The 12,079-nt window shown below is 39.7% G+C and overlaps 1 protein-coding gene across 8 annotated transcripts; it reads right to left on the bottom strand.

Annotated features, from left to right (window-relative positions):
* Positions 1-4,879: 4,879 nt before the first annotated feature.
* Positions 4,880-12,018, bottom strand: slmapb (sarcolemma associated protein b). 8 transcript variants are annotated; one of them, XM_079477694.1, is made up of 10 exons: positions 11,665-11,939; positions 11,235-11,331; positions 9,590-9,715; positions 8,813-8,887; positions 8,427-8,732; positions 7,556-7,751; positions 6,930-7,101; positions 6,645-6,779; positions 6,127-6,214; positions 4,900-5,705 (listed from the first exon to the last, which is right to left on the bottom strand). In XM_079477694.1, the coding sequence occupies exons 2-9, from the start codon at positions 11,284-11,286 to the stop codon at positions 6,131-6,133; spliced, it is 1,146 nt and encodes a 381-aa protein (XP_079333820.1). In that variant the 5' UTR covers positions 11,287-11,331; positions 11,665-11,939; the 3' UTR covers positions 4,900-5,705; positions 6,127-6,130. The 8 variants fall into 8 exon arrangements, with proteins under 8 accessions (XP_079333825.1, XP_079333820.1, XP_079333821.1 ...); XM_079477695.1 differs by having other exon boundaries at positions 11,235-11,295; positions 11,665-11,738; XM_079477697.1 differs by having other exon boundaries at positions 11,598-11,687.
* Positions 12,019-12,079: the final 61 nt, after the last annotated feature.

Raw genomic sequence — 12,079 nt, forward strand, 5'->3', positions numbered from 1 at the left:
CGTTGTGATGCTCCACTTAAGTCAGCCATCATCCTCTGCCTGTTCCGACGTTGAGGTCTTTTGTCGTGTTTTTTTTTTTTTTGGGTGTGCTCCCTTAGCCTTTGCCTCTATAGGCTACCCACAAGGCAGCGGGACTATTTACCCATAGCTGGGGCTGTGGTTGGCGAGTGCCAGGATATGTCCACTGCTTGGTGGGCCTGAATACTACGTCTCTGGGGCCCACTGCTGCTCCGAGATCCCCTACAAGTTCAGCCTGGGTCCGCTAGGGCCCAGTCACCGTGTGTGGCCACTCTTTTGGGGTATACTGTATCTCTACCAGCTTTTCACATCTAGAGAGAGACATTCTTGTGCATTCTATTGTAGCTCTGGCTGTGTTTAGGGTTGTTGTCTTGCTGGAAGGTGAACCTCCGCCCCAGTCTCAAGTCTTTTGCAGACTCTAGCAGGTTTTCATCTAAGATTGCGCTGTTTTCGGCTCCATCCATTTTACCATCAATTCTGACCAGCTTCCCTGTGCCTGCTGACGAAAAGCAAATGTTTTTTCCTAGAAACCCCTTTCTCAGACCTGGACCATGTCTGGTGACTTCACTAGTGTACAACTTGCTCAGCAGTGCTGTCAGATTCAAGTAGGGGTAGGAGAAATATTTGTGAAAATAAGCCCTTAATTTTTAAGCAGAAAAGTCTGTGTTTTGCTAAATTGCTTAATAATAAATCAATCAAATAAAACATTTGTACCCCCCTTTAAATAATAATTATAATTTGCTTTTGATTGTGACACTTATCAGCTGTTCCTCAAATATCGTGTACTGTATGTATTATATATACATAATATATAAATAGTTTAATATATGCAATCCCCTGTACACTCAATTTACATTTACATTAAAACACAATATGATATTATCACAACCCTATCCTGCTTTTTTCACATTTTAATTTTAAATATATGTATGTGGTTAAAATGTGATCAAATGAAATATACTTTACAATAAAATATTGTGTTTTGTATCATAAGAAACTTGTACAATAGGGAAAAACAATACACAGGCAGTGCACAAAGACTACGTTTAACTAATAAATATACGCAGCTAGGCTGTGCATAGTTATGAAACTCTGACCTCAGTAAAAATTATTAGTTTGGGAACAAATAGATTCATCAGTCCAACGACTGCCAATTATGAAATGTAACCAGAATTAAAAATATCTTGTGTTGCCACTAAAGTGACATTTTAGGTGTGTTGCTGACATCAAGCTGTTCTCTGCGGTGCTAACAGCCCGATGATCATTGGGAACTCACACCTCAGAACATCTCGAGGCCACTTATAGGCCCTAGTATCCAAAGAGTAGATACTGCAAAGGGTATCTTTGTAAATCAACTGCAGATTCTTGGTTTCATATTTAAAATCTTCGATACAAAAACACCACAATGAAAATGTGGATTTGGGCCAATAGTGTTTAAGATGATGTGAAACCACCAGCTTTCACGACCAATTGTAAAGAGCCTTTGGCACTCCCCTACCTTTTGGAACGCCTCCACCTTTCGGCACACCCAATTATCCGACCTGCAGATACCCCGTCTCATCAGATGTTGTGTTTATCTCCCTTTCTGGCTCAGATGACTCCTCATGGCCGTTACTTTTGTGATTATGATCTATGGGCAGAACACATCACAAATAAACAAATCAGACTTTATACTTTCTGTTCCTCCATGCATATAAGAAATATATCCACCCACACCAGATGCACTCAGTTGTACAGGTTCTGAAATAGAACAGAATAGAAATAGAAAATGAAACCGCAAATAGAGTATTTAGTTTCATCTCCTGAGATTTAGGTCCTGTTTTATATTCTGCTCATGGGAAAATCCTTCAATCAATATAAGGTGTTATCTTACCAGGCTCTTGAGCAGTGTAGATTACAATACAATGCATTCAGCTGCATTGTAGAGATAAACCAGAATGTGTAGCCTATTTTCTTGGCATTTCAAGTGGCATGTTTTTTTAAACAGCAATGTATTTAAGGGTAGTCCCCCCAATGCCTTTCATTCTATGGACAAAATGTTTCTCAAAAAGTCTTCTTTTGTGTTCCATAGAAGAAAGAGTCATATCTACAAATTACATTTGTGTTCAAGATGAAATAAGAACTGGGTAAACCCTTTTAATGCCCAGTCAAATAGTAATTCATTGTTAGGTCACATCAATGCTTGTCCTTTTACATTTAACCAATTTCAGCAGTAGCTAGGAAAAATGCCAGATAGCTCACAAGCCATATCCTTTTCAATGTTCTCATAGTTTGCGGTCCTTTGTGGAACTTTTGTTTAGATCGTTAAATTATCAAAGCAGTTCTCAGACGGTCCCTAAACCATGAGTTCACATATTTAAGCCGCATTTTAAGTACCCTGTTGACAATTTGCTTATGATTTCTGTTATCCTTAGAATTGTTCGATGACTGAACACGTTTAAGTAGCCTATTTTTATTTTCCTTAGGATCACACTATATCACCCAAAAATCTAACCCTAATGCTTGTGACCAAACAGTTCTTGGCCACCATTCGCTATATAGATTTATTTGTTCTGTTGAACACAAAAGAAGATATTTTGAATAATGTAGAAAAGCTAACCGTTCTTGGGCACATTTGACTACCATTGTAATTTTTCAAGAAGCATTCCTTCAAATATCTTTCTCTGCGCTCATCAGAACAAAGAAATTCATACATATTTGGAACAACTCGAGGGTGAATAAATGATGATGACTTGTATATTTGGGTGAACTGTCCCTTTAAGAATGATGTTGAGTTATCAATCCTCTCAGGCTGTGCTGGCTTTCCAGATTGTATAATCACCTCAACTATGATTGCCATTAAAAATAATGAAAAAAAACGAGCAAGTGAATCGATGACTAAAGCTCCCCTGCAATTTCACCTTCACGTTAATGTGACGGCGCGATTTCATCACTGGATATAAACCATGCTTGATAAATGGACATGAGAAATTAAATCACTAACTGCAACCTAATGAGAAATAATGAAGATGCTGAAAAGACATTCAAGGTACGAAAAGCCTCAAGGTCTCAAGAGTTCTTTAAAAAGGATTAAAATTAACCTTGAAAAAGCTACACAAAATATACATAGTTTTAAAAGTAGTAGTTCACCTTAAAAATGTTAATTCTGTCATCATTTACACGCCCTCTTATCATTTAAAACCTGTATGACTTTCTTCTGGAGAACACACACAAGAAGATATTTTGGAAAAATATTGGTAACAGTAAAGCACTTTCTTCGAAATATCTTCTTTTGTGTTCTGTGGAAGAAAGTAAGTCACATGTTTGAAATGACAAGAGGGTGAGTAAATGATAACAGAATTTTCACTTTGAAGGTGACCTTCTCCTTTAAAACACGCTGGAGTTTTGTGTGGGTTATTACTGCATTCATAGTGCATTTTTAACCAACCAGTAGAAGAGCATGAATAAACAGCCAATAATAGAATATGTAAAGAAAAACTATTTGGATAAAAGGCTAAATTTACCTTCAACGCATCAGCTGGCATGTTTAACGGACAACATTCATAAGCATTTGAGAAATATATTTCTGATTCATCTGGTTCAAAACACACTGCAGAAATCAACCTGAAAGGTATTACAGTAGGCTAATGATACTGAGCTCATATAGTGGAATGAAGCAGACAATTTGAGGGATATGTTCAAAGCTGTTTGTTTATTTTTACTCATACTGTATGTGATTTCAATAAGCACCCTTGCACAGAGAAACCAGCGGTACAAATAGTCTAATATTACTCACATTACATTCCCCAGAGCGACTAGTGCTACGCTGAGCAGCACTACATCATCATCACCAGACGGGTTTAAAGCCTCTCCAAGATTAAATGGAATTTCAATAACGAAACAGATGCAGGAACGCTAATGGAGAAACTGGAACATAATGGAAACCAAATAGGATAAGATGATGTTTCTGTAACTCTGTTAGACCATGTAAATGAAGTGCATAATTGTTATTATCGTCCATTACAATTCGTATGGCTTTGAATTTGCTCTAAATAATCCCTATACATTGGATAACAGGGATCATATTTACCAGTGTTTTCTCTGGATCAATGTACAGTATACTAGAATTTCACCTTGAAAGGACTGCCAGGATCCATAATCCTTAGAAATGACATGTATGGAGAGAATTGATGGGATGAAAATTACAGATTGCTCATTCAAATCAGGTGTTTGTTGAACAACTTAATGTTGCATGAGCTCTCAGAGAGGTGGCAACTCACCTACAGACACAAACTAGATTTTTTGTTCACACTCCAAAAACTGCAGAGCCACAAACATGCAGACTTGAGCTATAAAGGTGGGTGATACTTTCTTATTTTACGGCTTAGGACCTCCAGCAGTGAGATCTGGATGAGGAAATCGTTCACATCAATTTAAGATGAACCACCTTCAGCTGTCCATTGCACCAGTGTGTGGAGGTGTTTCTCTATATCTTCTACCTTGGTAAACAGACTTTCCTACCACAGAAGTACAATTTTCAGAGGCCTGAAGCTTGCTCTGCCCTGATCCATAATTTTTACAAGATGGAAATCAGAAACAGGATCCTCATGCCTAGGGAGTTCATCTAATTCCCACCGGTCAGATGAAGGCATGACATCATTGTTGCCAAAACCTTCTCTCTCATTCTTTATTTCAGAATAAGCCAAGCATGTTTGATCTTCAACAGTTCAGGTCCTCATATTTCCCATGAGGTGTAGAGAAGGGATGACTTATTTGGGTGTAGGTTTCAGCCAAGCTCCTGTCTTCGTGGCCCTAGTGTCCACTCGAATGCTTTTAAATTCTCGTCGGTAGTTATAAAGAAGCATATAATTATTTAACAGAAAACAAAAAACGAAAATGTTTACATTTAGTCCTTCAGGTTTATTTATTGGAATTGGCACATGATCGTTAAATTGGGTAGACTTTAATTCTCTGTACAAATAATAACCATAAACACTATTATAGATCTCTTTCAGGACACATAAGTGCTCTAACGTCCTAATTGAACAATATTATCATCATCATCATCATCATCATCATCATCATTAATACAGTAGACAGATCCTTACCACAGCAAAGTACAGTGCATAGACATTCTAATCACTAATGGCTTTCTATAAAGTGAACTTCTGCAATGACATATACACATTATATGGTGTAGGATTAGGGCCCTAAAACCTCAAAATCAATGTTGAAGTTAAAACTTAAATGAATGTTGAATGCATTATTGCAACACTCTGGTCTGGACACACGGGAGCTTTTCAGGGAGGTCTAAGCATAAAACACGCTCATGTTTTTCAGTATAAGGCAATTCACTAAGTGTTCCTTTCTCAAAGCAACCGTGTTCAATAAAATACCTGTACTCTAGTTAAGCAGATACGTCAAAAACGCTACGCATACACAGTTTATCATTTAAAAATAAGATATAAATGACATAAGGTGCACATTAGGGAAAGTTGTGAACATGATTATTATTTCAAGGCCTTCGATATTTGAGTATCAAGTTACGTTTGATACTCAAACTAACACCACAGAAACTACAAGAGTGCAGTGTCTACACAAAACGGGTGCTTGTTACGGCTTCATCATTTTGAGGTCTTTAAAAGCATATACGTCGTCACGGCAACAGTTACACCAGCAGCGACAGGCATCCACCTGATCCATTTACCCTGCAAGAACAAACACAAGGGTGACATTATCTGTCAACACGATTTAGATAATCAGAACAGGTCAACAATTAGGGATGCACATGAGTCGAGACGGGGGTCAAGAGCAATAAGCACAGAGAAACAGATCAGTAGCACACAGACGACATAAGACAAACAGAGAGAGCAGCGATGCCTCAGAGCTATGCTGGAAAACTAAAACCAACGTAATGGAGTTGATTTGATAGGAGACTCTTCTTAGTGTGTTTGCTACATGACCGGTGTCTAAGAATACACAGCATACCTGTTGTAGGGAAACAGCAGTATTTTGCTTATGACTGTATTTTGAAGCTTAAGCAGACAGAATCGTTTAGCGGTCATGCACAGTGCTGAGGATAATGGATGCTTAAGCGGAGGGATGAGATGGGACAGGAGCACTGTGTACCTTTCTACCACAATTGGCCCAAGCACCAATACAGCAAAGCCAGGACAAGGCCGATGGCTACGGCTAGGATGGGCTGCAATAAAGACAGCTAAAGGAGGGAAGGGAGGGATATTACTGAGATCAATATCTGGGATGGTGAATGAGTGCCTTGTGTTTGTATGGGCTATTATCAGACTGGTGAATGTCAGTATCATCATCAAAAAGAAATTAAAAGGTGAAGCGTGTAATTGTCCAATATTTAAAATACATTCATCTGTAGGGAGAAGAATCGTTAAGAATTCATTATGATTTTTATGCGCAACAATTCTTAGAAAACCTGTTTGGAAAAAGTCGCAATTCTAGCTATTGGCCCAAAAATTACACACTTCACCTCCACGCTACACAAAATGTCAACACAATTTGGCAAAATCTAAACTGTGTCAAACTAAAAAGTGCAAGGACAAAACCAATGCAATGTGTGTCTCTATTGTCAGTGCCCCTGTTGTTTAGCGTGAGCGTCAAGTGGACATAACACTCACGTTGTTCTCTTTGTCCAGCAGGAGCCTCAGGCGCTCTTGGCTCTGCTGTAGCTCCAGACTGATGGAACGTTTCTCCTCCTCTGCACTCTCGTGCTTCTCCCTAAAGCCTGACAGCTCTGCCTGGATCGCCTCGTACTGTGAGAGCAAAAAAAGCTTTCAACAAAAGCACCGACCCTAGTCAATAACACAGACACACACAGTGTTCTTTTTTTCAAGTGCAAAGCTCTTTTGTGACGTGACTGCTAATGAGTGTCGGCTCTTTTTCTTAACTACTGTGGCAATAACCTCTTTCTGCAGTTCTTTGATCCTGCTGTTGCTTAGCTCCAGCTGGCTGTTGAACTGGCTGGTGTCTCTCTGGTGTTCCTCCTGCAGGGTTCTCAGACGTTTCTCAAGGTCCGCCTGGGTCTTCTCCAGGGTCTTGACGGTGTTGCTCAGAGTTGTGTTTTGTTTTTTTGAGCTACGAGGAGTCACAATGCAGGTTCAGATTACAAGAGATTACATAATTCATTTCTAAATAAGCATTTCTTCAAGGTAAACGAAAGGAAACTTTTGATCCCAAGACACAGTTAGCGTGGCATTAATGACATCAAACTTGCTTCTGTTTTTTGGTTTAGCATTGGTCAAGGGGGCAAACCTAATTTTTTGTTTGTCACTCAAAGCTAACGTATAGCTAGATGATGTTCTCTTATTTGAAGCTTGACAGAAAATGTTACCAAGAACTGTCTTTGTATTTCAACAAAGCATTTAACATTAAGAAAAAAAGCATTTGTGTTATGCATAATGGTATGGGCTGATACGAGTCGAGCAAAGTTTGACCAGTGCTCGGTAGTTTAAAAATGCCACTGCTTTTGTTATTGAGAAATGACACACTTCACCTTTAGCGTAACTAGTTCGAATAATGAAGGACAGACCTATCAAGCTCTTTCTCCAGCTGCTGCTGTTTCTTCAAGAGCTGCTCCTTCTCAGAGCGTAGGCTGCTGTTCTCACTCTGAAGGCTGATCTTCTCTTTCTGGTGTTTATCAGCCAGCTGCTCTCTCTCAGATTTTACAGACCCGCACTCCCTCCGCAGGTTCTCGCAGTCCTTCTGCAGACGCTCCAGATCGCTCGCTGCGTCACACACACACACAATTAAAATCATATCCAGATGCAGCACATGCGCGCGCACTGACTCACAACACTACTGGGTTACATAACAGTGGAAGTGATGTGAGAAAAGTGAGTCATCTTTTGAATGGCTGTCAAAATACTGCGAATATTTCTGTGCTTGCTGTTTGATGAACCCGTGGCTTGACTTGAAACAGGACCACTAGTCCATTACTTTTAATCACAAGCATAAATTAATAGACTATGCATGCAGGGAGATGACATACCTCCGCTAAAATCTTAGCCGGCTAAGTAACTTATAGGGCTATTGTAATTTGTCATCAAGTGATAAGGATTTGTTTACCACAAAAACTTTAGCAAACTGACAGCACTACAGCCCAGCATTGTTGAGTGCCTCTGTGATCAAGCCTCAAGTAAGTGCAAGGTTTTTTTTATCATATTTGTGGATGTAGCTTGAAATGGATAGCCTGAAGACTTTCCCCTTTTTGGTTTTCGATGTAGTGTTTGGGATAATTTGACGAATGTCGTTGACCGTAATCCTAGGTGCAGCTTGAGTGAAAACGCCATTGTTCCATGAGCAGACTTTTTCTACATCCATGAGTTTTTAGGATCTATGCTTAAAATACTGTAGACATGGCCAGTCAGCAATAAAGTGGGGGTTGTGGGGATCATGGGTACCTTGTTGTTTGGCTGCTCGGTCTCTCTGTTGGTTCTGCTGCTGGTGACTGGCCTGTTCACTATCAAGCTCACGCTCATACTTGTTTGCGACCAGCTGCCATTTCTCCAACTCCGAGGTTAGCGTGGCAAGGTTCCCCTTCAACGCGCTGACCTCGTGCTCTCGCTCGGCTGCAGTTTTATCCATAGCGCGGCGCAACACCTGCACTTCCTCCTGTGCTGCATGCGCTTCCTGTCGCATGCTGAATACTGTGCTGTCTTTCTGATCCCTCAGTTTGCCCATGTCTTCCTGCAGCTTTTGGAGCTGAGCTGCAGACACACATACAGATCCCAATCATCATACAATTGTTATGAACTTTACATTGACAGATACACCCGCCTTCACTTACTTTGTAGCACCTTTATCTGTTTGGTAGACTCCTCTGCTTGCTGCTTATTGGCTCTCTTCTCTTCTTCTAAGAAACCTGCCATACACATTATAGGCCCACAGGGGGCACATTGAGCATTACTATCATTTCAAGTAGCCTATACAACATGTCATACATGCAGGTGCACAAAAATTTACAGATAGCAAGAGAATTATGTTGACATTAACACCTGTTGCTTATTTATGAGTCAAGGAAAGTTGAAAGGGCAGCTACAGGATTAGTTTCAGTCTTTCATATAGTATACAGGGGCATAGCACAGAATCACGGGCCCTGTCCAAAGGCAATATATGGGGCCCCTCAACGCTACTTGTATAATACAGTGCTGAATCTCATTTCTGTATGAATTGTGATATACTTAAATGTGAATAGATCACCTCAGTATCCCCTTAAACATGAATTCTATATTTAATTTGAATTGTGTTTCATTAATAGAGACACTGTGCAGTGTAGTCCAAAGCATTACACATTTAACTATTGAACAGAAATAAATGTTGTACTAGTACTGCATGAATGGTAGTAATAATGCCACTTCATGACTGTTACGGAGATTGCAATTCATATTTCTTAAACAGTTTAATGGCGTTCAAGTTGTCAAGAAACAAAATGGCTTTAATTCAAAATAAAAAGGCCTAAATACACTTTTTATTACTTAAGCATGTAACTATTTTAATTGAATGTTTATATATTATTAGGGATTAAATGAATATGTCAGAAGAACTGCCCCAACTTCTCTTTTACCTTGGAGCTCGACACACTTGTTTTTGCCAGAGTTGGCCTGTTCATGGGCCTCCCGTAGTTCCTGGTTCAGCTGCTGAATGACCTTTTCAGACTCGCTGGCCTCCACAGTACTTCTGCTCAGCTCATCTGGAGAAATGATTGAATGCTCACAAGTCACAAGTGATGACATCCAATGATGAGAACTATTACACGCAAAATTAGACACCATTATGATGCTGTGCGTTAAGAGAATCACTCTTTCGTGAGCAGTTAATAGGCGAACTGCTAGTAGCATTTTAACTTCACCGGATTGTTCTGTCCTCCTCCGAAGTTCAACTCGTCTCCAAAGGTTAATTAAATCAGAATGAATCGCATGCTAATTTCCCTCGAGGTCAGAAAATAGGCCTATTCCATGAATTAATAACTCGACTTAGAATAGATCCATCCTAAAAACATAATGTCATCATTATAGCTTAAACTAGGATTCTCAACTGCAGAAAGGATGGCCAGGCTTTTATTGAAGCAGGCATACAGTATGATTAAATGACATAAAGTAAAACTGTCACCATTTCTTCACCTTCTTGTCATTCAGTGTATGACTCATTCACTTCCCTTTTCTGTGAAACACAAAAAAAGATATTTTGATTTGTGTCCGTACAGTGGGAAGTCAGTGGTGGTCACAGTGTTGCTCGGTTACCAACATTCTTCAAAATATCTTCTTTTGTGTTCGGCAGAAAAGAGAAAGTCATACAGGTTTGGCTGCAATTCAAGTTCGCCTAGACTTAGAGACAAATGTGCCACTTTACCTCCAAATATGGGTTGATGAAATCCAGGGCATTTTATTAAATGCTCCTAAAAATATGACCTCATCTTATAGACCCAAGGACGCACACCATAAATGGCCTTCAAGGCTATATCAACCCCAATCGGTGACACATTACCATTACCATCAGGAAGCCTTGCATGACTAAGCTAAAACACAGCAGCCCTGACTTTTGTAGCCAAACACGCACTGCCTGAGCAGTAAGCACTGAGGGTGAAGGCATTAAGGTTTCATGAGGTCTTGCGGTGGGTTACGCTTATTGGTGCCACACTGCACGAAGAACGACGATCTCTCTGCAGAGCACAGGGACACGTAGGAACGCTCTGGCCTAATTCATCTTTGAGTGTGTATGTGTGTGAAGAAGAGAAAAGAGAAACTGTAACAGAGAGGAAGACAGATAAGAAGACAGGAAAATGAGCTAAATAAAGCGCTAACACCAGACCTTATGAATGTATTGGGTGTACTATGATGCTGTAAATGATGGCAAAACCCTGTGGAACATTATTCAATTACGCATACTACAATCTTATTTAATCGTACTTTAGTCAGAGCAAAACAAGCATTTTACTGCACTAAAAAGCTGCTGATGAGGAGCCATGTAATTTGAGTAGCAATGTAATTTAAGTTGCAGCCACAGATTTATTTTAAACAAGTAAACATTAAAACGCAGAAAGCAAGTATTCTTCTATTTTGCGTAAACAGCTAACAATCATTACGTTGCTGCCAGAGCATTCTAGTTTTAATGTCCACTTAAACTGATGCCTTACAGCTAGTTAAATCACAAGAGATCGGTACAAAAATAAACTACAACAAACTTCCGAGAAACTAAACAATGATGTTTACCTTTGATCAGAGACACTTTATTAAGTGGATCTTTCAGCTTCTGGTCCTCCATTACTCCACACTGTGACGGTCAACAAAATAAATTACGTTCCGGTTGCTGCAAAACATAACTTTAATTTACAGATATTCTTAACGGCACTTCAAACGATAGACAATACTAAAGAAACGAAATGAAAGATGCCTCCTTCAGGTGATGTCAATTATGACCTAGCTTGCTAATCGGGCGAGCATGTTTGAGCTTCACAATTTCCCGAGACGACAGCATTGATTTAAAATAAAAGGTCACATTCTTTTCTCGTTTAAACGTCAAATTATAGCTCATGTAAACATGTAATACTGTTATGTAATATAGCTTAACCATACCGCATCTATTAAGAAGACACGTCGTCGGGTTTACCTCAGTGTTAGCATTGAAAACAAATGATGTTACCTGAAGACTCGTGATGTCACTTCAGTTGGTGCTGAAACAGAGAGCCGCAATATTTCGTCTTTAACTATCGATTCGCTCCGGTGATGAGAACTGGAACAATCCATTCTGAAGCGAGGGGGGTCCTCCGCCTATCTGAAGGGCTAGTGAACGTAAAAAATCGAGAACAATACAGACAACGGTAGCGTGCACAAGAACACTTTATTATTTACATGTCGATGAATATTAGACTGGAAGGGTGGATTTAATTTTGGAAATGTGTTTGCACGCGTCGTCTTGTACCAGCCCCCGCAGGTCATGGTTTTAAGGTCTCGGTTTGCTCACATGGGCATGCGAGCGTCCTGAGGCATCGAAAACAGAGGCTGCAGCTGCATGTCACAATACACTCAGGCCCATTGTTTCATTGTATCTTGTGTAA

Source organism: Barbatula barbatula, assembly GCF_947034865.1.
Source record: "Barbatula barbatula genome assembly, chromosome: 17".
In the NCBI taxonomy this organism is placed as follows: domain Eukaryota; kingdom Metazoa; phylum Chordata; class Actinopteri; order Cypriniformes; family Nemacheilidae; genus Barbatula; species Barbatula barbatula.